Here is a 26,336-nt window from a genome sequence, read left to right on the forward strand (position 1 = left end):
TATATAATATTTAGATGGGTGAATACTACTGTATATTAAATAAATGATCATTTAATCAACTGTAAAAACTCAACATAGTAAACAATCAAAGCACAACAGTCTCCTGCAGCAGCTCCACCATGTTCTGACATCTTCTGCTAAAAGGACGTCATGTCCCACACTGGATCAGTCAGAACCGGGTCACTTCTGTGTTCTTACGTGTCTGCAGCGTTGCCTTCCTGATGCATGATGTGTGACGTCAGACAGCCCACCATGCGCCATGCAAACACTCGCTGACACATTTTACACTTTGTCCTGTAACCGTCTCCACTGACGCTGTCCAGCTAATGAAAGCATCTTGGCTTTGGAGGACGTGGTGGCGTATCGGTGCAGAGGACATCTTTAAAAGGCGTCAGTGTTGTGAGCAGCATAGACATAATATATTGTAGACGCTTCATTAGCTACTGGAGAGGGAGAAATGCAGCCGCCATATTGGACTGGAAGCTAATCTGATAGCATTCCTAGCTAGCAGCCAAACAAGAAGATGGCAGAGTATTGTGCAGCATATTCCTGTTCCAGTCTGCAGACTGGTGGAAACAGGGCAGGTGGGATTACTTTGAAGTAAGTTTTCTGACAAAGTAAGATTTTGTATTATACATTAGTGTGTGACTGATAGCCGTCACATGTAATGTAATAAACACATGCAGGTGGAACCTCAGTCGTTCCAGGAAACACTGATGCAGTAAGAACAGCCGGGACTCTGCCCACAACATCTATTAACTGGATGGAACTAATAGTTAAGGTGGAGTGCTGCTACACCTGAGCAAAGGTTTTCCATTGGAGACTCAGCTTCATGTTTGCAATGTTGTTCAAACATTAAAACCTGCTTGCAGACTAAATGATGGACTGTTGCCCCCAACCCAGAAATATTTCACACTGCAAGGACCATTCTGAGTAATGTCTTGTCCCTACAAGGTCCTGAGCCCCATGTTTGACCCACAATAGACCCTTTTCATCATTTGTCAAATGTCTCTAACAGTTTATCTGCATTGTATTTTTATGTGTTATTGTTGTATTTTTTCTAAATTGCAGTTAAATGACTCCCATAAAAACAGACATCATCTGACACTCATGTCCATCATGAAGCCGACAGACAGACTGAGTGAAGGACAGAGAAACATGTACAGATCTTCCTCCTCTATCAGACATGGTGTGGCTGCAGCAGCCTCTCCATACCTGAGTCTGTGTGGATCCTTCAGTGCAGCCATCAGCAGCTTCACTCCTGACTCTCCTGGATGGTTGTAGCTCAGGTCCAGATGTTTCAGATGGGATGGGTTAGAGGTCAGAGCCGAGGCCAGAGAAGCACAGCCTTCCTCTGTGATCAGACATCCTGACAGGCTGCAGAAAACATGAACTAACTAAAATAATAGCTTCATCTAAACCATCCACCTGTATCTTAGACCCTCTCCCAACGAGCCTCTTTAAGGACATTTTCCCTTTAGTTGATACAACTCTATTAAATCTTATCAATATGTCTTTAGTGACAGGATATGTACCACAATCATTTAAAACTGCTGGAATCAAGCCTTTACTTAAAAAGCAATCTCTGGATCCAGAGGTGATAGCAAATTATAGACCTATATCTAATCTCCCGTTGATGTCCAAAATTCTGGAGAAAATAGTTTCAGCTCAGCTACATGCCCACCTGAGCAGAAATAATTTATGCGAGGAGTTTCAGTCAGGATTTAGAGCTCATCATAGCACTGAGACAGCATTGGTGAAAGTTACTAATGACCTTCTTATGGCCTCAGACAAAGGACTTGTGTCCGTACTTATCTTGCTTGATCTTAGTGCTGCATTTGATACAGTCGGTCATAACATTCTGTTACAGAGACTAGAACAGGTGATTGGAATTACAGGTACAGCGTTAAGCTGGTTTAAATCATATTTATCTGATAGACTTCAGTTTGTTCATGGAAATGACAAGTCCTCCTCCCAAACTACAGTAAGTCATGGAGTTCCTCAAGGTTCTGTACTTGGACCAATACTCTTCACGCTATATATGCTCCCTTTAGGCAAAATTATTAAACAGCATGGAATAAACTTTCATTGTTATGCAGATGATACTCAGATATACTTCTCCTATACCAAGCAGAGTACTTCGTTCGCAGACTACAGGCTTACTTGTGGTTCCTAGAGTCTCAAAGAACCGAGCAGGAGGCAGAGCCTTTGGTTATCAGGCCCCTCTCTTATGGAATAAGCTCCCAGTTAGTGTTAGGGAAGCAGACACCCTCCCCACCTTTAAGACTAGGCTGAAGACTTATCTTTTTGATAAGTCCTATAGCTAGGGATGGTTAGCATCCCTTAGTTATGCTGCTATAGGTTTAGACTGCTGAGGGACATTTCCCGATACACTGAGCTTCTTTCTCTTTATCTGTCTCGATCTATCCCCCCCAATAACTGTGTTGCATCATTAACATGTATGTCTCCTGTCTCAGCAGGTCTCCCTGGCCGGGAGTAGCAGTTCCTGTTGTCTGTTGTCTTTCTGTCCTCTTCCCCCCACACAGCAGAGGCAGATGGCTGCCTGTCCTTGAGCCGGGTTCTGCCGGAGGTTTCCTTCCTGTTAAAAGGGAGTTTTTTCCTTCCCACTGTCGCCAGTGTGCTTGCTCAGGATGGGAGATTGAGTTGGAGCCTCCAACTCAATCTGTTGGTTTCCTTATATAGGCTTTTATGAATTGGCATTCATTATGTTTTTTTTTTTTTATTTTTACACTATATAAATAAAGTTTAATTGAATTGAATAGAAAACACAAAAACCTAGAGAGACTTGCAGTGAAAGTAAAGCTGAATGAAGAACTGGACCCGTCTCACATTGTTCCCTTTGTGTTGCTGCTAATTGTGGAGTGTTGTGGTTTTGTACTGCAATGACACTTCAAGGCCACCGTAGATATTCATACAAACAGCTTCTGCAGGTATCATGTAAGTCATGAATAAAAACTCCTGTAAACACCCAGTGTGATGAATCCTGACCTGAGAGTTTCCAGTTTACAGTTTGGACTCTTCAGTCCACCAGACAACTTCTTCACTCCTGAATCCTGCAGGTTGTTGTTACTCAGGTCCAGTTCTGTCAGACTGGAGGACTGGGAGCTGAGAAGTGAGGACAGATCTTCACAGCTTCTCTCTGAGAGACCACACACACTCAGCCTGGAGAGAAAGTTCCAGAGGAAAATGACACATGTGAGAAGATTGAATGAGAACTAACGTTGAACGTCGACTCAAAGACTTCCTGGTTCAACCAGCAGGTTTAACTGCAGACTGCTTTACCTGCTTTATAGAGATATTCATGTTTGACTGTTTTTTAAATGTGTTAAACTGGTCCATAAATTCATTTTAATCAAAACTAATAAAACAGAAATACAGAAACAATACGGTGGCCAGGAAGTGCAAAACAATGTTCCATCCAGACACAGAACTGACAATACATGTCTGCTGGATTCCTGCTGCTTACTGCCGGTTGGAGCACGTTTAGGAGCCGTGACCAGGTAAATCTGTTTCTGGTCACATCATTTCATAGACGTAAAGACAGGAGAAACTCCAGACAATACGACTACGTGACACGCCCCTCTCCTGGTAAGTAGGCTACGGATGTAGTCTTGGATAGTTGGAACATCAATATTATTAATATTATTATTATTATTATTATAAACCAAGTATTTACCCAGGTTTGGTTCCTCTCTGACTTACTCCCTTACAAACAAGGCAAAGCTCACCAGCCTACACGTCTGAACGATGGATGATGTTGACATTATGAGTGTTTTATTATGTGCAGGTTGTCATGTTTGGTGAGCTTGACTGACTGGTGAAAGCTTTAAAAACAGTCTGACCAGGAAAGTCCAGCCGTTTATTTGTAAGTAAATAGTAGATATTTACTTTCATTTTGTTTCCCTCCATAATTCATCTCCAGTAAACTGGTTTACTGGAACGGTCTTTTCACAGGACTTCCCAGTAAATCCAGTGGACTGGTTTACTGGAACGGTCTTTTCACAGGACTTCCCAGTAAATCCAGTGGACTGGATAAACGAAATGGAATAAAAATGAAAAGACTGGAGGAGAGGAGCAAGAAAAGAGGAAGAGGAGGAAAAGCAATAACCAAAAATAGTTCAAGTTACAAGGTGTTAGGGTCGTGAAGATGAAGAGGAGGAGAGGAGCAGGAGAAGAAAAGCAAGAAAACAGGAGGAGAGGAAAGCTGTGAAGGAGCAGGATATATATATATATATATATATATATATATATATATATATATATATATATATATATATATAAAAGGGATTTTTGCTACTGGCTTTTTTACATCTTATATCCGGATTTTGAAGCAGAATTCACCAAGCGTTGGATTGTTTACCCACTAATAGTGAACGTGAGCTGGTTCCAGACCATGGTGAGACAGGTTAGTTTTATCCGACTGATGATGCTGAAATAGATTTCTGCCGTTTCAACTCTTACAGGGGACATTGAATGCACTTTATACCCAGTCTGAATCAGTTCTCTGATACATCAATAAAACTTTGGAGTCCTGCTTTGGTAAACACGGTTCATAGTTTGAGTGCAGCTGCTCCCCAACCCCCCCCCCCCCCCCCCACCCCCCCACCCGACCTGACGGCACCGTTGGGGCGATGCTTCGCCTACAGGGGGGAGAGACGGAGAGAGTCAAGCAGATGATGGCGCCGCCCATCACACTGACAACGGCGCATTACGTTTCCATGGTAACAGCACAAAGAGCATTGCGACATTATTCCTAAACTGTGGTCATTACAGGTGTAACAGAAGCACACAGAAAGCTTCACATAATAACAACAGCAGCTTCTGCAGGTATCATGTTAGTCATGAATAAAAACTCCTTTAAACACCCAGTGTGATGAATCCTGACCTGAGAGTTTCCAGTTTGCAGTTTGGACTCTTCAGTCCACCAGACAACTTCTTCACTCCTGAATCCTGCAGGTTGTTGTTACTCAGGTCCAGTTCTGTCAGACTGGAGGACTGGGAGCTGAGAACTGAGGTCATATATTTACAGCTTCTCTCTGAGAGACCACACCCACTCAGCCTGGAGAGAAAGAGGAAAATCATGGAGAAAGTTTTCCACACAGTAAATGTACATGGACCAACCTGTGTGCATCCTGCTGCTGTCGCTTCCTGTACCTTTAACTTTTATCTGGCTTCTTTTAGCTGTTAGTTTCTTTATTTCACTCTGCATTGAAGCTGAACACTGAAACTGGTTGGTTGAGAGATGTTTTGATGTTTATTTAGCATCTCTACAGAGGCTGTAGAGCTGGAATGATGAAGAGGGAAAAGAGAGCTGGTTGGCTGTCATGGCCGTGTAGATACCACTGAGGACAGCGAGGTCTGGACCTCAGGTACTGTCTATGTACTACCAAGGTACTATGCACGTACTATCAGGTACCTCCAGGTACTTTCAGGTATTATTAGGTACTGTCAGGTACTATGCATGTACTGTCTTTGTATGGCCAGGTACTATCCATGTACTATCAGGAACTATCTTTGTACTATCAGGTACTGTCAGGTACTATGCATGTAATGTCAGGTACTATGAGGTACTATCCAGGTACAGAGGGAGACAAGGAGGAGCTGTTGGGTGATGTCTCACACTGTAGCTAATAAATATGGTTATGATACACAGTAAGTATTGAATTACAGACATGAACAACATTATTGGTTCCCTTCAGTCAACAACAGAAAAACTCACCATGGTCACAGAAAAAATGTGAATCTGACAAAAGTAATAATAAAAAATCTATAAAATGAATCCAATGAAAGTCAGACATTGCTTTTCAACCAGGCTTCAACAGATTTGTATAAAAAATAAACTCATGGGGATAAAATGATGGTACCCTTAGAAAAGACTGAAAATAATGTCACCAAAGAGACATGTTAATCCAAGGTGTGTCAGGAACGGCATCACTGTACACCTCGCCTCCCTCAGACAGCAGTTCTGGAAATATTTCCCAATGACGCCCAAAGTGAACAACTTAGTTATTATTTAACTTCATTTATTAACTGTATTATGTGTTAAGTTACCCAGTAATGAATTATGGAATGAGTTATGGATAATGTGGACATTTCACCTGGTGACTGGATGCTTTGTTAGACATCTGTCATGTCTGGGGAGCGGGTCGCTGTTTTATGGAGGGATTTGGCAGACAATGTCGGGTTTCTTGTCGTTAGGAAGGTTTTGGTTTTTGACCATTTTCAATTACTTTTATTAACTTTTGTTAAATTAAATCAAACACAGAATCTGTTTGGTAACTTTTAGTTTATATAAGTTTAGTTTCACTTTCTTTTGTTTTTGATGAATGGAAAATAAATCATTTCTATTTTAATGAAGCCTTTTGTTGGAAGTGTGCATGAAAACATGCCGTTTACGCTCCCACGGCCTTTAATTAAATTAGAAAAGGCTGGTACACACACCTTGTTAGGATGAGTTTAAGTGCCTGCTATAATGCTGCCGTTTTGTAATGTGTGGCTGGCAACGATTATCAATAAATAATCCTCATTTTAGGAGTAAACATGCTTCCTTTGTGAAGTGTACATAGCTAACAGGGTAAGCCTTCAGTACTGCATGTTCAGGTTGGTCATGATGGTACTTAGAGACCTGGATATTTTCTCAGGTATTACACACTGTAAAAGGTTTGAGAAGCAACGCTGTAAGTCCTAAATAAAACAAATGTTTCTTTCATGTTGCATGATGTGTTACTCTGCACATATTTCATCACAATATTTCAAAGTAGTTCAGAAAATGTTCCAGATTGTTGCATCACAGAGAGAAAGTTTGAAGCTGAAACATAGAAAACCATGAGAGCAGCAGAGAAACTGACCTGAGACGTTCCAGGTTACAATGTGGACTCTGCAGACCATCACACAGCTTCTTCATTCCTGAGTCCTGGATGCTCAGGTCCAGGTCCAGTTCCTTCAGTCTGGAGGACTGGGAGCTGAGAACTGAGGACAGAGCTGAACATCCTCCATCTGAGAGGGAACAGCTGCTCAGTCTGAAGAGAAGGAATTGAACAAAATATTTGTGTTAAATTTCTGTCACATTTAGGACGTTTTAACACAACAGTTTCCATTCATATCAAATCAAATGTATTTATACAGCACCTTTCATACCTGGAGCAGCACAATGTGCTTTACTTCTGTTAAAACAACAAAGATTACAAATGCAGTATATGGACACACTTGACCATTTACACACGCACACGCGCACACGCACACGCGCACACGCACACACACACACACACACACACACACACACGCATGTCTGTGATGCATAACACAACTCTAGAAGAATATCTCCTGTCTCTTTCACCAACAGATAATAAAGAAAGAAATAAATGAACATCTGGCTCGGCACACAGCTGGGGATCCTTTCTCTCCTGGGACCACCCACCCATGTCCACAGAGGGCGTTGCCATTGGAACAATTATGACTCGGGGTGGGCCCCCATCCACACCACTGCCAAAAGCCTGCAATGTAGTGGCCGCCCAGTCAGAAGCCGTTACCATGGCAACAACCCTGCAGACTGAGTGGGCATCGCCCCCAGTGCAGAGTCTCCCATGTGGAAACCACTGGAATTATCAAAGTTTATCAAGATCAATCAAGACTAGGACCAATGAAAAACAATTACTAAACATAAATTAATAAACTTTGGTGACTAAAACACTGAAAAAAGCTGCCCTGATTTTCTCTGGCAGTTTGTTCCACAGACGGGGAGCGTCGTGATGAAAAGAGGCCTCGCTGTAGGTTTTGGTTCTCTCTGTAGGAACCAGTAAGAGGCCGCTACCAGAGGACCTCAGGGTCCATCAGGACTCATATCTTAAAAGGAGGTCAGATAAATAAGAAGGCCCAAGACCATTAAGACATTTATAAATGACTAAATAAAAACTTAAAATCAACATTGAAACATATGGGGAGCCAATGCAGCCATTTTAAAACCAGTGTAATGTGGTCTGGCCCTCTGGTCCTCATCAGAACTCCTGCTGCTGGGTTCCTGAAAAACTAAGCTGGAAATAGACTTTTTGGGAAGACCAGAGAGCAGGACATGACAAAAATTTAATCTAGAAATAAAAGCACATATCAGCACTAAAAAAAAAAAAAAAAGGCTATAGGGACATTGTACAATTTTTTAATGTTTATTTTATATAGTTTCCATGACTTATTCATGTTTGTGTTCCAAACATGTTAAAGTCCTAAATTCTTAATGTAATCTTGAAGCATGTGAAGTTTTTAAGAGTTTTTATGTTGATAAAATATTGTGTTCAGACATAATGTGATACATGTTGTGGTTGTTGGAACGGCTGCGGGACGCGGTCGTAGTCGCAGCCTGGACTCTGACACCGGCGTTTGGCCAGTGGTTGATGGTAACATCCTGTCACTTTGGAAGATGAGATGAGCTCTGATGGGGAAACGTGTCATGTAGTGACTCACCATGATATTTACAGTCTCACTTAAAGGCTCAATAGACTTGATGTAAATATAAACAAAGTCAGGCTGCTTAATCATTAATAAAGAAAGAATATTGGATCAAGTTTTAGCTGTAATAAGAGTCAGAACTTCCTGCAACAACGGTAGATCGAGCCTGTTCAGCGGTGCACGTTCCTGGGATGTGCACAAAGTCCTCAGCCTAACATCACAGCAGGATAAACTATGGCTGCTCTTCACTGGAGAGTAAATTCACTTCCATGGTAGAGGTTTATTAATATATTCTCTGATATTTGTGTCTGATTTTATGGCGGTTACTGTTTTTTCCAACGTGTATGCAGTGCTTGTGGAAGTGTATTCACCTGTGTGTACGTGCACGGATCTGTGTGTGGTCACAGCAAAGCCAAACTCAGAGGTTAACACCTCAGAGCAGCTATGATATGCAGCATGTAAACCAGATAAATAAAACCAGACTATCGTTTTAATACAATATTTCAGTATAAACTCGACCTAGCAGAAACAAGACTTTAAAGGACTTCCTGCTTCTGTGTCTTGCAGACACTTGCTGTATCGCTCTCCCCTCTGCCTGCATTTTTCTGCCAATATTCTCATCAATCTCCTAAAAGAACACTAATGTACAGCAGGTCCTGGAGACTCACTGGGACTATATTTTGTGCTAGATTTGGCTGGATACTACTATATTTGAAGTCTTTTACAGTATTGTCAGGGCCACGCCATCATGGCCTACAAATAGCAGAAGCCCTATCTGCAGCTACACAGGAGGTAAGGCTAACTAAAGCTAACTAGCTACAAGATGGCTCCCGTATCTACAGATGACTATTACAAACCTCTTCAGATGATGAAACAAAGATTCAAAGGCTAGAGGTGAATGTAGGAGAGTGTATTTTGTAGAAACAACAACTCCTCCTCTGACAAAAACCGATGGACAAGTTCTTGCTAACATGCAGCTAATTAGCACAAACATGACTGGGAAGAAACAGAGAACACTGAACCGAACAATAATTCTACCACTGATCGTCCTCCCTGGAATGCTCTTGGAACAAAACTGAAGAGTGAATCATCTCACAGGGAAAATGAAGAACATAGTTACCAATATTACAAATTACATAACATTTGTTGCTGTAAGAGGAAAACTACAGAACAGAGTGGAAACCGATCTGTAGCTCGTCCCATTTCAGCTTCCCCACTTCCGCGAAAGAACTACCGGAGTTCATGTATGTGCCATACAGCTGGTAAAGCAGAGAGCCAGGAGAGGAGAGAGTCTAATACTGGCATGTTTCAGGTGCTCAGCATACACACCATCTTCACCGCATGGTTTGTTGTCCGGCAGCATGTGCTATAATAAATCATTTTCTTCAATATTTCTGTCAATAACCTGCTCACTTTGAATACAATTAAACGGGGCACTGTAGTGCTGATGCCAGCATTCAAATATCTGATCAGTTCCAGTAATACCATCTATAGTACAGGGCAGGGATGCCTTGTTACTGTTGAGAACTCTTATTTCTTTCCCAGAAGTCAATGACATTATTAGTGAACAGTTTTCCAGCCAGTAAATCTGACCTCATACTCTGTTCATTTCGACAGATGAACCAGACTGCATATTTGTACCTCGTATTCGTTAGCATTTTGTTTTCATAGACAGCGCCTTGCCGGGGTCTACCAACCAAAGCCCTCTCTGTAGTGGCTTGCCGGGCCTGCTCATAAAACACCACAACATACCTCTTCCATGTAGGCAGCATACGATTTTTCTTTGTTCTGTTTTTGTGAAAGGGTTTTCCACATTCAACTACATCTTTTCCAATATCATCATACAGTGAACAGACATCTCTTTAATGGGCCATGTTAGTGGAATTTACATCAGTACATCTAAATGCCTCATATGGCAAACTGATGCTGTTTAATAGTTTGTGTTAATATAAGTTGTAAGGTCTTCCTCAGACAGAGCTGACCATTCAAGCTTCCCTTTGTTCATAAGACCATCGTTGTTAGTCAATACAGTTACTTGTTCCACATTTATAATGGGAAGCACTACTTTTAATGTATGAATTAAAAAAAAAGAAAACAAGCTTATTCAAATATTCATCTTCATTCTGCTGGCATTCATAGGGAGTGTATACATTTAGCAAAATAAATTCATTATTGGTACATGTAAAGTGTATGCCACTACACCAATCAAGGCCCATTCTGACAACTTTATCAAGCGTTTTTCTCCATAGCATTGCCATGCCTCCAGATATTCTCCCCCTGACAATACCCCACTTAAAGTGAGTTGTGGATTCTCCTGCCCCATGGAAAGAGTCATTACAAGTGTAGCCCGGTCTAAAATTTCATTACAGACCCAAAAGACTAAAATATAAATATGTTAAAACCATTATTAAAATGCATTAAATATTGTTAATCACAGTAAAACATAGTTCATTTCTTCTGTTTAAATGTGTTCATAAATAGTTATAAAAGTCAGATATAAGCCAACCAAAGGTTTTGTCATTTAGTTGGGAAAAATGCTTTGTTTGGAATGTACTTATCAACATGTTGTTACCAACTTGGCTCACAGTGGTAACAAAAGAGGGAGTCAAATATAGGATGAACTATTCCCATTCTCTTTATTTACAGAACTTATTCAAAACAAACTCATAATGGGGTCTGAGTGTGTAAAATATCAGTATTGAAATGCTGTGAATGGTTGTGTGACCATGTGTGCAATGTTGTACAAAAATGCAACCCAAAGCTGAACAAATTATAATTACCGTGATGGGGGGAGAAATGCTGCCCAGCCAGAGGAAAAAACCCAGGGAGTGAGTCTGGCAAAAGCAGGCTTTATAAGTTAAGCCACTCCCACCTCTGCAGGTGCATTACATTCTCTCCTAATCACACCTAATACAAACAAACTAAGATGGCAGGCCATCACAATGTGCTCTTGGTTTCAACTCAACTTCATGTGTTGTCAGTATTGTATTTTCTGTTATCATATTGGTTGATGATGATCCAAAATACTTTACAAACTTATCAAATGTTGTGTTCATTCATCATCCGCTTCAGCCTGCTGATAACAAACAAAGGAATGATGATGCTCTTAGCACACTGAAACTATTGGATCACAAAGACTTTATGAAGCTGAAGAAGTAAAACCAACCTGAGAGTTTCCAGGTTACAATGTGGACTCTGCAGACCAGCAGACAGCTGCTTCATTTCCAAGTCCTGGATGTTCAGGTCCAGGTCCAGTTCCTTCAGTCTGGAGGACTGGGAGCTGAGAACTGAGGACAGATCTTCACAGCTTCTCTCTGAGAGACCACACACACTCAGCCTGGAGAGAAAGTTCCAGAGAAAAATGCAAATAAGACATGTGAGAAGAAGATGACAAGATCAGGACTCATGTTGAACGTCTCCTCAAAGATCACCTGTAGAGAAAATCAGGTTGAACTCTGCAGAGTTTCATTGTGGTTTTACTGTTTAGGATCTTAAGTGTTTCACTGTTTTGTTTTAAATCTGTTTAACTGATTTATAAACTTTTCATCATTTCTAATTAAAATTAAAGAAAAAACTAAAGAAACAGACATAGGAGGTGAATATGAACCAAAACAAACTGACATCAGTGTGCTGTCCTCACAACACGTGACTATGTGAAGCTAGACAGGCAGCGAACAAAGCAGCAAATATAAAGTTCTCCACACAAGGCTTGCTTTTCTTGTTATCACTAAAGATCTTTATGAATTATTATATTTGCATTTCCATTTTTATAACTGAAACCTACAGAAAAGAAAAAACTAATTACCAGCTAATACACACATCCTAATGCCACAGTTGAAGTTGGTTGGCCTAGCTTAAGCATAACGTGCATATCACATTGAGTATCACATTACCAACACATTTTAAACAACGACAATAATACCAGCGCATATGTCAGTGTTCTCTCAACACAACAATACTCACAAAGACTAAAGTTTTTCCAAGACACAAGCGTGTAAGGATACATTTAGTGTTCATGAGCTGCTTCTTCACTTGTGTTGTCCGAGGCGAGATACGTCAAAGAACTATTCTATGTAAGAACGCTCACTCGCTCAGGTAACTGCACGTTCCATATCACAAAGATTACTGCCTTACAGATGTCTCACGCTGATTAGTTTTTAATCTTAACATATTTTATCCTTTTATCATTGAACTTACTCTTCATATTTATTAACTATGAACTCTTGTTTTTACCTTTTTTATGTACATCATTAACAATATGAAATTACTCCTGTCTTTGGCCAAAAGACATGACAATAAGACTTTTGCTGCTTCAGAGTCTCAGTTTCCATGGAGACCAAACTATGTAGAAATAATGGTAAAGCCTTCCACAGTGTGGCTGCAACAGTCATACTGTTAAAATACTTCTTTTCTTTCCATAACTGGATGTTTGTGTTCTTGTTCTGCACCAAGTAAACAATTCCATCTTTAAGTTTGGTTTTTGTCTGGATTTTACTTGGTAAAAGCTTTTTTACAAGCTGTGTGTGATATTATTGTAAGACTGACAGGCTCTGCATCTTTTTCTTTTAATATTTTCCTTCAGTTTTTACAGGATAATTTGTGGAGACGTCTTCAAATAAACCAGCAGCAAGAGAGCTACTTGTGTCTGCCTGTACTTCCAGGGACTTATAGTGGGGGCTTCTGCCTGGAAAGACAGGTCTTGTCAAGTCCTGGAATAAGTATAATGGAGCATTAAAAGATCAGATGAGGTCTGACTTTGGCAGCATGTTGAGGCTGAAGCAACTGAGTCATATATAGAGAAGACTGACCAAGTAATGATCTGAAGACTTTTGTCTGCAAATAAGCCCAAATTCTCCCACTAGGATGGTATTTGTAGGAGCCATAAATGTAGTTTAGACGGGGAATCATCACTGGGTGGATGGTTGGTGTTACATGGTTGTCATGGTGATGTGGAGTGGGGTCACATGGATGGGAACCAGTGTAAATCTAAACCAGTGTTTCCAGTCCTGCTCCTCCAGTTCCACTGCCCTGCATGGTTTAGAGGCAGCCCTACTTTAACACACCTGAATGAAATGAACGGCTCATTTACAGGCTGCAAAGAACTTGATGAGGAAGTTGAGGAATCTGAATCAGGTGTGTTGGAGTAGGAACACGTCTAAGACATGCAGGGCAGTGGTACTGGAGGACCAGGACTGACAAACACTGGACTAAACTATTGTAGATGTTATTTTAGGATTTTCTACACTGCTGGTCCTGAGAACACATTTAGTTTCATGTTTACATGCAAATGAGTGTGAAAGGAACCTTGAAACGTGGACGTTGAGCCTTGTCTGCCTGGAGGACTGGGATCTGAGAACTGAAGACAGAACCTCAACCCCTTCACCTGAGAGGACACAGCTGCTCAGTCTGAAAATGAAGAAGATTTGTCTTAAAATGATGCCACATTAAATGCTGATGATGAGCTGAGAGACTCATGCAACAAAGAAAAATGATGAAAATTTCTTCTGGGAGGAAAAAACAGGAACATGAAGCCAAACACTCATCTATTCTTTTCTTCATATATAAGACTAATATTGCTTTAAGTTTATTCCAGAGACCAGCCAACATTTTGGGCTTTGTGTAGTATTTCCTTTAAATGAATAAGTGTTGATATGTTGGACTTGTTCTGTCCATCTTCCAGTCGGTTAGTAGCTACATGAGCTAAATCAGGTAAGGCTGAATGAACTGACATAACAAGAACCTTTTTCATGCTAATGTGTTCATCTGGAGAAATTCCATTCTGTTTATTTCTAAATAGTCCAGAAATGTTTCACATTATTGGATCACAAAGACTTTATGAAGCTGAAGAAGTAAAACCAACCTGAGAGTTTCCAGGTTACAATGTGGACTCTGCAGACCAACAGACAGCTGCTTCATTTCCAAGTCCTGGATGTTCAGGTCCAGGTCCAGTTCCTTCAGTCTGGAGGACTGGGAGCTGAGAACTGAGGACAGAGCTGAACATCCTCCATCTGAGAGGGAACAGCTGCTCAGTCTGAAGAGAAGGAATTGAACAAAACATTTGTGTTAAATTTCTGCCACATTTAATGTTAAGGAACAACTAAGATACATTCCTTTAAAAAAGAAAAAAGTTCTGTAAAGGCAGAATATCTGCTGAACTTCTAATGAGGAGCTGTGAAAAGTTTCACTGTTTTTACTTTATCCAGAAGGTTTTATTGGACTGAGTCAAGTTTTTTGTCGAAATTGTGCAAATTTCTCCCATCAGCTACAAATATCTCACAATCAGCAAACATTTTTCATTTGATCAATAATCAATAATACATCTTCAGTTTACCATGGAATGATAAAGTGTATAAAGGTACAGCTGGTTTCACAACAACCACACGTGTAAAGTTATAATTATATACAGATAGATATGATCTCACCTGTTTCCATGTTTAGTATTTTCAGTTTTCATGTAACTAAAACATTCTTCTCTGCTATATTCTATTGAAATGATACTTTATGTTGTTTCGCTACTTTCTTCTGTTTTATTTGATGGGTTTTTATCTGCGTTAAAGAGCTTCAGACTAAAATCACAGATGAGGGTCATTGTGGTCGGATTCTCGATGCAACGCTGGAATATTTTCTTGGTTCCCTCTGAATTTATCCCACCACCTTTCCTTTACTCCATCATGTTTTCCATCAGGGAAAAGGAAAATAACCTGGACTAAACCATTGGAGGTCATTCTGTTTACTATCTGACTGCAACACTGGATGGAAACAAGGTGATAAAGCAGCAGGACCAGAGCCATGGTTCACCCAAAGCTGAAGATAAAGTAGAACATCTTTATTTAACTAAAGGCTCATTTATTCCTTTAAGTCCTAAATAAAACAAATGTTTCTTTCATGTTGCATGATGTGTTACTCTGCACATATTTCATTCACAATATTTCAAAGTAGTTTAGAAAATGTTCCAGATTGTTGCATCACAGAGAAAACCATGAGAGCAGCAGAGAAACTGACCTGAGACGTTCCAGGTTACAATGTGGACTCTGCAGACCATCACACAGCTTCTTCATTCCTGAGTCCTGGATGTTCAGGTCCAGGTCCAGTTCCTTCAGTCTGGAGGACTGGGAGCTGAGAACTGAGGACAGAGCTGAACATCCTCCATCTGAGAGGGAACGTCCAGTCAGTCTGGAGAGAAGGAATTGAACAAAACATTTGTGTTAAATTTCTGCCACATTTAATGTTAAGGAACAACTAAGATACATTCCTTTAAAAAAGAAAAAAGTTCTGTAAAGGCAGAATATCTGCTGAACTTCTAATGAGGAGCTGTGAAAAGTTTCATTGTTTTTACTTTATCCAGAAGGTTTTATTGGACTGAGTCAAGTTTTTTGTCGAAATTGTGCAAATTTCTCCCATCAGCTACAAATATCTCACAATCAGCAAACATTTTTCATTTGATCAATAATCAATGATACATCTTCAGTTTACCATGGAATGATAAAGTGTATAAAGGTACAGCTGGTTTCACAACAACCACACGTGTAAAGTTATAATTATATACAGATAGATATGATCTCACCTGTTTCCATGTTCAGTATTTTCAGTTTTCATGTAACTAAAACATTCTTCTCTGCTATATTCTATTGAAATGATACTTTATGTTGTTTCGCTACTTTCTTCTGTTTTATTTGATGGGTTTTTATCTGCGTTAAAGAGCTTCAGACTGAAATCACAGATGAGGGTCATTGTGGTCGGATTCTCGATGCAACGCTGGAATATTTTCTTGGTTCCCTCTGAATTTATCCCACCACCTTTCCTTTACTCCATCATGTTTTCCATCAGGGAAAAGGAAAATAACCTGGACTAAACCATTGGAGGTCATTCTGTTTACTATCTGACTGCAACACTGGATGGAAACAAGGTGATAAAGCAGCAGGACCAGAGCCATGGTTCACCCAAAGCTGAAGATAAAGTAGAACATTTTTATTTCCTGCATCATGTGATTTTATCGTCGACCATTTTAACAACAAATTAAAGTCGGCAATTAACTCAGCAGCTCCAGTTAAAACAAAACTAACAATCCATCAGGATATTTTAAAGAAACAACTTAAAATTTATCATAACAAAATCAAACTGGAAAGAAAACTATTTTTCAAACCTCATCACAGACAACAAAAATAATCAAAATTTCTTTTTAAAACCATTGATATTTTAATGAACACAGATAGCAACAAGTCCTCCATGCAGCCATCAGACGCTGCATGTGAGGCCTTTGCAGACCACTTCAGAAGTAAGATCAATGCTATTAGATCCAATCTTTTATCTCAGCATAATGTTGATTTTAATCGATCTGAAGCATTGTTTTTATCTGAGGAAACACTGGAGAGTTTTGTTCTGGTTGATGCACAGATGCTTGGTCAAGTTTTCTCCCAGCTAAATCCAACAACCTGCCTTTAGACCCGATTCCCACATCGCTTTTAAAAACTTTTTATGGTTTCTTTGAGTGTGAGCTTTTAGACATAGTAAACTACTCTTCAGATGGGTGTCTTCCCTTCTGCTTTTAAAACGGCTGTGGTAAGGCTCCTTCTGAAGAAGAGTGGCTTAGATCCAAACATGGTTGATAATTTACCGACCTGTATCCAACTTACCGTTTTTAAGTAAAATAATAGAAAAAGTTGTTTTTACTCAATTACACAAGTTTTTGAATAAACACAACATTTTAGAAAAATATCAATCTGGTTTTAGGACGAACCACAGTACGGAGACGGCCCTCTTAAAAATTGTTAGTGACTTTATATTTAGCCTGGACTCACAGAAACCTTCTCTTCTTGTTCTACTGGATCTGAGTGCCGCATTCGATACAGTAGATCATCAGATTTTATTGAACAGACTCAGAAGTCTGGTGGGCCTCTCAGGAACTGCTCTTAAGTGGTTTCATTCCTACCTCTCGGATCGACAATTTTTTGTAAGTATGGATACATGCTCCTCACGAACCTATGAAATAAAATGTGGGGTTCCCCAAGGATCAATTTTAGGCCCGTTACTTTTTAACCTGTATATGTTACCACTTGGGGATGTCATCAGGAGACACGGCGTTGATTTTCACAGCTATGCCGATGATACACAGCTTTACATCGCCGTGTCCCCTGATGACTTAGAGCAGGGGTGTCCAAAGTCGGTCCTCGAGGGCCGCTGTCCTGCAGGTTTCCCATGTATTCTTGTTCCAACACATCTAGCTTCCACTAAATGGATCAAACAGCCAATGACTGCACAACTGATTAAGCTCTACTACTAATTAATTTGAATCAGGTGTGTCTGAGCAGGGATACATAGAAAACCTGCAGGATTCTGGCCCTCGAGGACCGGAGCTGGACACCTCTGACTTAGAGCCACTAAATGTTCTTTTAAATTGTTTTTCAGATATAAAGTCATGGATGGCAGCAAACTTTTTACAGCTCAACCAGGACAAAACTGAAGTTTTAATTATCGGTCCTGAAGGCAAAAAAGAGATCCTTTTATCAAAATTGCAACATTTTAATCCCTCCCAGTGTGTGAGAAATCTGGGTGTTCTTCTTGACTCTGAGCTGGATTTTATTCCACACATAAAAAATGTAACAAAAACAGGTTTTTATCATCTAAAAAATATTGCCAGAGTCGCCCATTTCTCTCTCTTGCCAGCACAGAGGTGCTGATGTTTTTATTTCCAGTAGATTAGATTACTGTAACGTCCTGCTCTCTGGTCTTCCTAAAAAGTCTCTTTCCAGCCTACAATTACTACAGAATTCGGCGGCACGAGTTCTGAAGAGGACCAGAGGGCGGGAACACGTTACACCAGTTTTAAAATCGCTGCATTGGCTTCCTGTGCGCTTCAGGATTGATTTTAAGATTCTTTGACTTGTTTATAAATGCCTTAATGGTCCTGGGCCTTCTTATTTATCCGACCTTCTTTTTAATTATGAGCCTTCGCGGACCCTGAGGTCCTCTGGTACCGGCCTTTTAGTGGTTCCTAAAGTCAGAACTAAGACATACGGTGAGACCTCTTTCCATTGTTATGGTCCTGGACTGTGGACCCGCCTGCCAGAGAGCCTCAGGGCCGCGGAGACTGTTGATGTTTTTAAGAAGAGGCTCAAGACACACCTTTTTAGCTTAGCATTTAACTGAATTTTATTTTACTTTATTTACTTATCTTCATTTACTTCATTTATTAATTTATTTATTTTTAAATTGTTTTATTAGATTTCTTATTTTTAATACATTATTGTGAAGTCCTTCTATATAAATATGTATATTTTCTTTTATTGTTGCTCTTATTTCTTACTGCTTCTTAAGGTTAGTCATCTTCTGGTTTTAACTCCAGTGTTTTCCTCATGGGGATCCAGCACGCTGGGGGCCCTGCCTGTTTGGTCTGGGGGCTGTTGTCATGGCGACCGCTGCTGTTTGGGTGGCGCGGGGTCCAGCACTGCAGCTTCACGGCTGCGGGGTGGCCCCGTTGCTGCCTGGGAGTTGTGCGGTTGCTGTGGCGGCGGCCCCTATGAGCATACAGGGGACTGGCTCCTGGTGTGGATGGATCCCGAGGTATTGTCTCCTCACATCATCACCAAGTCAGAATTTTTATCACTTACTTAATGTTTTTAGTTGTTTTATTAACCAGAATTCAGTTAAAGAGACAGCATTCAGGGAATGATGTTTTTCAGGGAATGTGGGTGTGTGTGTGTGGGTGGGTGTGGGGGGGGTTCTTTGCTCTATGTCCTTGTGTGTGTGTGTGTGTGTGTGTGAGTGTGTGGAAAGAGCTTGTGTCTATTATTTTTAAATGCCTTTTATCCACTGTTTGTTTTATTCCTTTTGACCTGATTTTATCCTGTAAAGCACTTTGTGTTGCCTGAGGCATGAAAAGTGCTCAAGAAGTAAAGTTTGATTTGATTTGATATTTAATTAAAGGCTCATTTATTCCTTTAAGTCCTAAATAAAACAAATGTTTCTTTCATGTTGCATGATGTGTTACTCTGCACATATTTCATTCACAATATTTCAAAGTAGTTTAGAAAATGTTCCAGATTGTTGCATCACAGAGAAAACCATGAGAGCAGCAGAGAAACTGACCTGAGACGTTCCAGGTTACAATGTGGACTCTGCAGACCATCACACAGCTTCTTCATTCCTGAGTCCTGGATGTTCAGGTCCAGGTCCTTCAGTCTGGAGGACTGGGAGCTGAGAACTGAGGACAGAGCTGAACATCCTCCATCTGAGAGGGAACAGCTGCTCAGTCTGGAGAGGAAATAGACCAGCAGTAATGTGTTCCATGATGTCCATTAAAAGCAGCATCAGTATGTTTCTCCACATCCTGCTATATATGTACTTACAGAGCTTTGTTGGAGGCTTTGACCACTGGCAGCAGCCTCAGAAGAACCTCCTCTGAAGGAGAGTATTTCTGCAGGTCAAACACATCCAGATCTTCTTCTGATGACAGTAAGATGAAGATCAGAGCTGACCACTGAGCAGGAGACAGTTTATCTGTGGAGAGACGTCCTGATCTCAGGGACTGTTGGACCTCCTCCACTAGAGAACCATCATTCAGTTCATTCAGACAGTGGAACAGATTGATGCTTCTCTCTGCAGACACATTCTTACTGATCTTCTTCTTGATGTACTGAACTGTTTCCTGATTGGTCTGTGAGCTCCTTCCTGTCTGTGTCATCAGGCCTCGTAGGAGTCTCTGATTGGTCTCCAGTGAAAGACCCAGGAGGAAGCGGAGGAACAAGTCCAGGTGTCCATTTGGACTCTGTAAGGCCTCGTCTACAGCACTCTGATGGAGATCTTTTACATCATCTCTGAATAATGTAAACCACTTCTGTCTGAACAGATTGACTCCAGACTTGATGAAGGTCCGACGGACATGAAGAGCAGCCAGAAACTCCTGAAGACTCAGATGGATGAAGCTGAACACCTTCTCTTCCTGCTGGTACAGTCCTTTCTCCTCTTTAAAGATCTGTGTGAAGACTCCTGAGTACACCGAGGCTTCTGTGATATCGATGCCACACTCTTTCAGGTTTTCTTCATAGAAGATCAGGTTTCCTTTCTGCAGCTGATCAAAAGCCAGTTTTCCCAGAGACTCAATCATCTTCCTGCTCTCTGGACTCCAGACTGGATCTGTCTCAGCTCCTCCATCATACTTGACCTTCTTGACTTTGGTCTGAACCAGCAGGAAGCGGGTGTACATCTCAGTCAGGGTCTTGGGCAGCTCTCCTCCCTCTCTGGTTTTCAGCTCATCCTCCAGAACTGTAGCAAGGATCCAGCAGAAGACCGGGATGTGGCACATGATGTGGAGGCTTCGTGATGTCTTCATGTGGGAGATGATCCTGCTGGCCTGCTCCTCATCTCTGAACCTCTTCCTGAAGTACTCCTCCTTCTGTGGGTCAGTGAACCCTCTGACCTCTGTCGCCATGCCAACACAGTCAGGAGGGATCTGATTGGCTGCTGCAGGTCGTGTGGTTATCCACAGGTGAGCAGATGGAAGCAGTTTCCCCCTGATGAGGTTAGTCAGCAGCACATCCACTGAGGTGGACTCTGTAACATCAGTCAGGATCTCATTGTTGTGGAAGTCCAGAGGAAGTCGACACTCATCCAGACCGTCAAAGATGAAGACGACCTGGAAGTCTTCAAAGCTGCAGATTCCTGCTTCTTTAGTTTCAGTAAAGAAGTGATGAACAAGTCCCACCAAGCTGAACTTTCTCTCTTTCAGCACATTCAGCTCTCTGAAAGTCAGTGGAAATGTCAACTGGATGTCCTGGTTGGCTTCGTCTTCAGCCCAGTCCAGAGTGAACTTCTGTGTTAAGACAGTTTTCCCGATGCCAGCCACTCCCTTTGTCATCACTGTTCTGATTGGTTCATCTCTTCCAGGTGGGAGTTTAAAGATGTCTTCTAGTCTGATGGTTGTTTCTGGTCTGTCTGCTTTCCTGGATGCTGCTTCAATCTGTCTGACCTCATGTTCATCACTGACCTCTGCAGCCCCTCCCTCTGTGATGTAGAGCTCTGTGTAGATCTCATTCAGAAGGGTTTGCTTTCCTGCTTTAGCGATCCCCTCAAACACACACTGGAACTTCTTCTTCAGAGAAGATTTTAGTTTCCGGCCACAAACTGAAGCCAGAAGTTCTGAATGAAAAGCAGAAATCAGACGAGTCAGTAAAGATTTCAAGCCTCTGAAGAAGGAGGATGTGAACATGTGATGTTCCACGTGTTGAGACGTCAGTAAATGTTTCATTTATCAGCAGCTTCAATCTTTAGAGAAATCCTCTTACTGCTCTGCAGACGCTCAGCCAGCTCCTCCTGCTTCATTCTCCTCAGGAAGTCCACTGTGATCTTCACTAATGCCTCTCTGCTGCTCTTCCTCTGCTCTTCATCCTCACCCTCCAACACTGAGCATTCTGGGTAATCTGGACTCAGAAGCTTCTGGATCTTCTTCAGCTCCTTCTTCACAAAAGTGATGATGTTGTCCTCCAGCAGCTGGAAGAGAAAACCACATGAAGGACACAGTCAGACTGAAAGCATGGAGCCAAACATCAGATCCATGTTGGACACGCTGACAATCCACTGGTCTACAAAGTGCAGCGTGGAGATGAGTGTGAACAGAAGAGATGGAGAAGTAGTTGTTGTACATGTACACACCATAAATATGGAGTCCAGCTGTGTCTGATGCTGCTGGGCAGACTGACCACTGGGAAGCTCTGAGCTCTGCTGCTCCACTCTGTAAGGACATCAGGACCTTTATTGTCATTGCATCAACGTCACCATGGCAACAGCATTTTGTTGGCACTCGGCAATAAAAACAGCAACATGCATATTGAATGAAATGGACATTAAATGTAAAACACAGCAATAGAAGAATGAAAATCAGAATAAAAGAGAGGAATAAAAGCTGAGGTGGGCCAGAGGAAGACGGAGCAGATCAAGTATGATGTTGGCAGTTCAGTGAGGATGAAGAGGGAGAGTGGGGGAGTGAGGGGGGAGAGGCTTGATGGAGGAAACAGCTCTGTGGGGAAAAGCTGTTTGCCAATCTGGAGGTTGTGGGTTTTAAATGTCTAAATCTTTTCCTTGATGGAAGGGGAACAAAGTGAGTGTGTGCAGGGTGGGTCTTGTCTCTGAAGATGGACCATGCCGTCCTCTGTGGTCAGAGTGCAGCTCCTATGATCCTCTGTGCTGCCTTCACCACACGGGACAGATCTGTTTTGTGGCGTGCAGCTTGCATAGCACACAGTACAGCCCTGACAAAGGATGCTTTCTGTTGTTGGTGAGGAGATGAGCTGCTAGACCGGCTTGCTTCAGCTTCCTCAGGAAGAAGAGTCTTTGCTGAGCTCTCTGCACCAGATGGGAGCTGTTAATCCACCATGTTAGGTCTTTGCTTATGTGGCTCCCAAGAAACTGAACAGATTCAGGTCTTTCCAGCTCCTCTCCCTTGATGAACAGTGGGTGCTGAATGGTCCTACTGGTCCTTCTAAAATCCACAAGAAGCTCTTTGGTTCTGGTCGTGTTGAGAGCCAGATTGTTGTCTGCACACCACTCGACCAGGTGCTGGACCTCCTGCTGTAGGAGGTCTCATCGTTGTTGCTGATGCCTCCAACCACTGTGCTATCATCTGCAGACTTTACTATGGTGTTGGAGGAATGGATGGAGGGCTTCAAGTCCTGGATGAAGAGGGCCAGACCCAGAACACACCCCTGTGGCCTGTTGGTGAGGAAGTCCATGATCCATATGCAGAGTGAGGCGAGGAGACCAAGGCTGATGAGTTTCTGGAGCAGTTTATGGGAGATTACAGTCTTGGAGGCGGAGCTGGAATCCACAAAGAGCATCCTGATGTAGCTGTCTGCTGGTCCAGGTGCTTCTGGGCTGTGTGGAGTGTGATGGAGATGCATCCTCTGTAGATCTGTTTGCTCTGTATGCAAACTGAGGACTGTCCAGGTCTGCAGGGATGCTGCTGTTGATGTGAGCCAGTATGAGCCTCTCAAAGCGTTTCATAATGAGCAGGATGAGGCCAACAGGACAATCATCATGAAGGCATGTGATGGAGGGCTGTTTAGACACAGGAATAATGGTGGTGGATATGAAGCAGGAGGGAAGTGCAGCTTGTTGCAGGGAGAGGTTAAAGATGGAGGTAAAGACCCCCGCTAGCTGGTCAGCACAGGTTTTCAGCACACAGCCTGAAAGTCCATCTGGTCCAGTTGCTTTATTGATGTTAATCCTTAGTGTGGATCTCACCTGATGCTTCTGAAGGACAAATGACTGTTTGTCCTGTTTGGAGTGGAAGCTCCCACCATTTCCATCCCATAATGCTGTTTATCAGAACATCCAAAGCATGAAGTTTGTCAGGAAGGTCCCTCTCATACCTGGCCAGGTTGGTGTTGTCCTTCCAGTCATGAAGGGTTTGATGCCCTTCCACATGCCCCGGGGGTCCTTGTTTCCAAAGTCCCCCTCAGTCCGCTGCCTGTACCTGCCTTTTGCCTCTCTGACACTCTTTGCCAGGCTCTTCTGGGAGGTCATAAAGGTCAGCATATCTCCTGGCCTACAAGCAGCCTCTCTCACCTTCATCATGAAGCTCCCACTCTCATTAAAGCAGCTTTCTGCTTTGGGAAGATCTGGACTGTTTTAGTGGGCAGTAGCTCCACTGTGGAAAAGCTGATGTCATCCAAAGCAGCAGAGGTGTGCTCCTCCAAGCCAGATCCTTGAGAGAAAACCTCCCAGTCTGTGCTCTCAAAGCAGTCCTGTAGAGATACGGTGGCCTTCTTGGTCCAGACCCCTACGCTCTAGTTTTGCTTTGTTTCTGCACACTACAGGTCTGGAAGATGGAATCAGTATCAGAGAGATGTGCTCTCTGTGCTGAGGTGCCCTGGAGCAAGGCAGCCACAGCCAGGATGTGCTTGGATGAGACTGGTTAGACTGGGCAGCTCCCAGTAGAAATGTGTTTGATGTTGGAGTTTTTCACCAAGTAAAAGTTTGCTTTGTTGTGACTGCAGGTCACTTAGTAAGTGAGCTTCAGGGAATGTGCAGAACTTGTGGAAAGGTCCAGAATGTGAGGAGGAAAAACTGACGTTTGCTTCTACGTTCCACAGATGAGAAAGCTGAATTCTGGAGATGCTGTTTCCTGCACTGAGACAGAGTCTCCCTGCTTATTCTCAGCTCACAGGAAACATCCCATAAAACTGCTTATTATAAGAGCTTTATCTGGATATTTCACCTGGAAATACTGAAGATATCCGGACTAATATATAGATCCGTATATCCGGAATAATACTCTGGTATTATTGATGTGAAACACAAGCTGGAATAAAACCAAACTGATGCAACATTTACACACAGCTCACCTCTCTGGATCTGATTTAAAATGAACAATAAGACCCTTCGAGTTGTTGCTCTTAAAGGACAAACAGCTGGGTGCTGATCCAGGTCCTGATCCAGGTCTAGGTTCTGGTCCTGGTCCAGGTTGATTCCTGTGAATAAAGATGGTTTCATGGTTTCACAGCTGAATCCTGAAATTGAACATTTAGTTTGATGAAGACTCTGGAGGACAAATCAGATCCATCACATGACAAACATGATGCTGCAGATTCGTCTCAGACGTCCAGAAATGATTCAACAGAAACTGGTTTTCATCTGGAACCTGATCCAGAACCTCCACTGGACTCTGATACTCACTGCTGGTCTGAGCTGAAATCAAAAAGTTCATCCATCGACCAGTCGCTCTTCATGGACACACAGCTGGGCTCAGGTCCAGGTCCAGGTCCAGGTCCAGGCTGGTTCCTGTGAATCCAGATGTTTGCTGATGTGAGTTTTTGTGATTTCTGAGAAGAGTCATGGAGAGTTAGAGATGGATATCTGACCTCTGAGTGGTTTTAGAGGGAGGGACTCCCTCCTCTCTGTCCTGATCCATGATGCTGGATTCACATTGGCTCACACACACTTTCTACCTCCACCTGCAGAGGAAACACACATCGGCTCACACACACTTTCTACCTCCACCTGCAGAGGAAACACACATTGGCTCACACACACTTTCTACCTCCACCTGCAGAGGAAACACACATTGGCTCACACACACTTTCTACCTCCACCTGCAGAGGAAACACACATTGGCTCACACACACACTTTCTACCTCCACCTGCAGAGGAAACACATCGGCTCACACACACTTTCTACCTCCACCTGCAGAGGAAACACACATCGGCTCACACACACTTTCTACCTCCACCTGCAGAGGAAACACACATCATTCAGCTGAAGCCCTCCTCTCCATCATCTCCTCCTCTGATTGGCTCAGAGTCAGATTGATTCATTCAGTCATTCATTCATTTTCTGAACCGCTTATTCCAATTCAGGGTGGCGGGGAAGCTGGAGCCTATCCCAGCCGGCTTTGGGCGACAGGCAGGGTACACCCTGGACAGCTCGCCAGTCCATCGCAGGGTCACACAGAGAGACGAACAACCACACTCATGCTCACACTCACTCCTAGGGGCAATTTAGAGTGACCAATTAACCTAACATGCATGTCTTTGGGTGGTGGGAGGAAGCCGGAGTACCCGGAGAGAACCCACGCATACACGAGGAGAACATGCAAACTCCACACAGAAAGGCCACTGACCAAACCAGCCAAGGATCGAACCAGTGACCTTCTTGCTGTGAGGCCACAGTGCTAACCACTGCGCCACCGTGCAGCCTCAGATTGATTCATTTCTCCTTTATTTCAGCAGATAAAAGTCTCAGTTAGATGAGAAAAATCTTTTTTAAGAGTGATCTGGCCAAGAAATGCAGAACAATCCCAAGTCCATGATGTAGCAGACAGCAAACAGAGATCAACTATCCAAACACAACAAGACAAAGGCAGCAGCCAACGTCGGCTAAATGA

The 26,336-nt window shown here is 42.3% G+C and overlaps 1 protein-coding gene across 1 annotated transcript in view; it reads right to left on the reverse strand.

The window, feature by feature from the left end:
• The window catches only part of LOC306765686 (uncharacterized protein), a gene marked incomplete at both ends in the record, with an annotated part of 45,102 nt that overhangs the window by 9,526 nt on the left and 9,240 nt on the right, over nucleotides 1-26,336 (reverse strand). Inside the window, 15 exons of the mRNA XM_079253170.1 lie at nucleotides 1,216-1,377; nucleotides 3,010-3,183; nucleotides 4,907-5,080; nucleotides 6,870-7,040; nucleotides 11,627-11,797; nucleotides 14,321-14,491; nucleotides 15,463-15,633; nucleotides 19,806-21,594; nucleotides 21,741-21,945; nucleotides 22,108-22,186; nucleotides 23,017-23,268; nucleotides 23,384-23,607; nucleotides 23,695-23,768; nucleotides 23,823-23,964; nucleotides 24,039-24,157. Coding sequence (XP_079109296.1) covers nucleotides 1,216-1,377; nucleotides 3,010-3,183; nucleotides 4,907-5,080; nucleotides 6,870-7,040; nucleotides 11,627-11,797; nucleotides 14,321-14,491; nucleotides 15,463-15,633; nucleotides 19,806-21,594; nucleotides 21,741-21,945; nucleotides 22,108-22,186; nucleotides 23,017-23,268; nucleotides 23,384-23,607; nucleotides 23,695-23,768; nucleotides 23,823-23,964; nucleotides 24,039-24,157 — 4,078 coding nt within the window. The remainder of the gene's footprint in view (nucleotides 1-1,215; nucleotides 1,378-3,009; nucleotides 3,184-4,906; nucleotides 5,081-6,869; nucleotides 7,041-11,626; nucleotides 11,798-14,320; nucleotides 14,492-15,462; nucleotides 15,634-19,805; nucleotides 21,595-21,740; nucleotides 21,946-22,107; nucleotides 22,187-23,016; nucleotides 23,269-23,383; nucleotides 23,608-23,694; nucleotides 23,769-23,822; nucleotides 23,965-24,038; nucleotides 24,158-26,336) is intronic.

This window comes from Telmatherina bonti, assembly GCF_933228915.1.
Source record: "Telmatherina bonti genome assembly, chromosome: 14".
NCBI lineage: Eukaryota > Metazoa > Chordata > Actinopteri > Atheriniformes > Telmatherinidae > Telmatherina > Telmatherina bonti.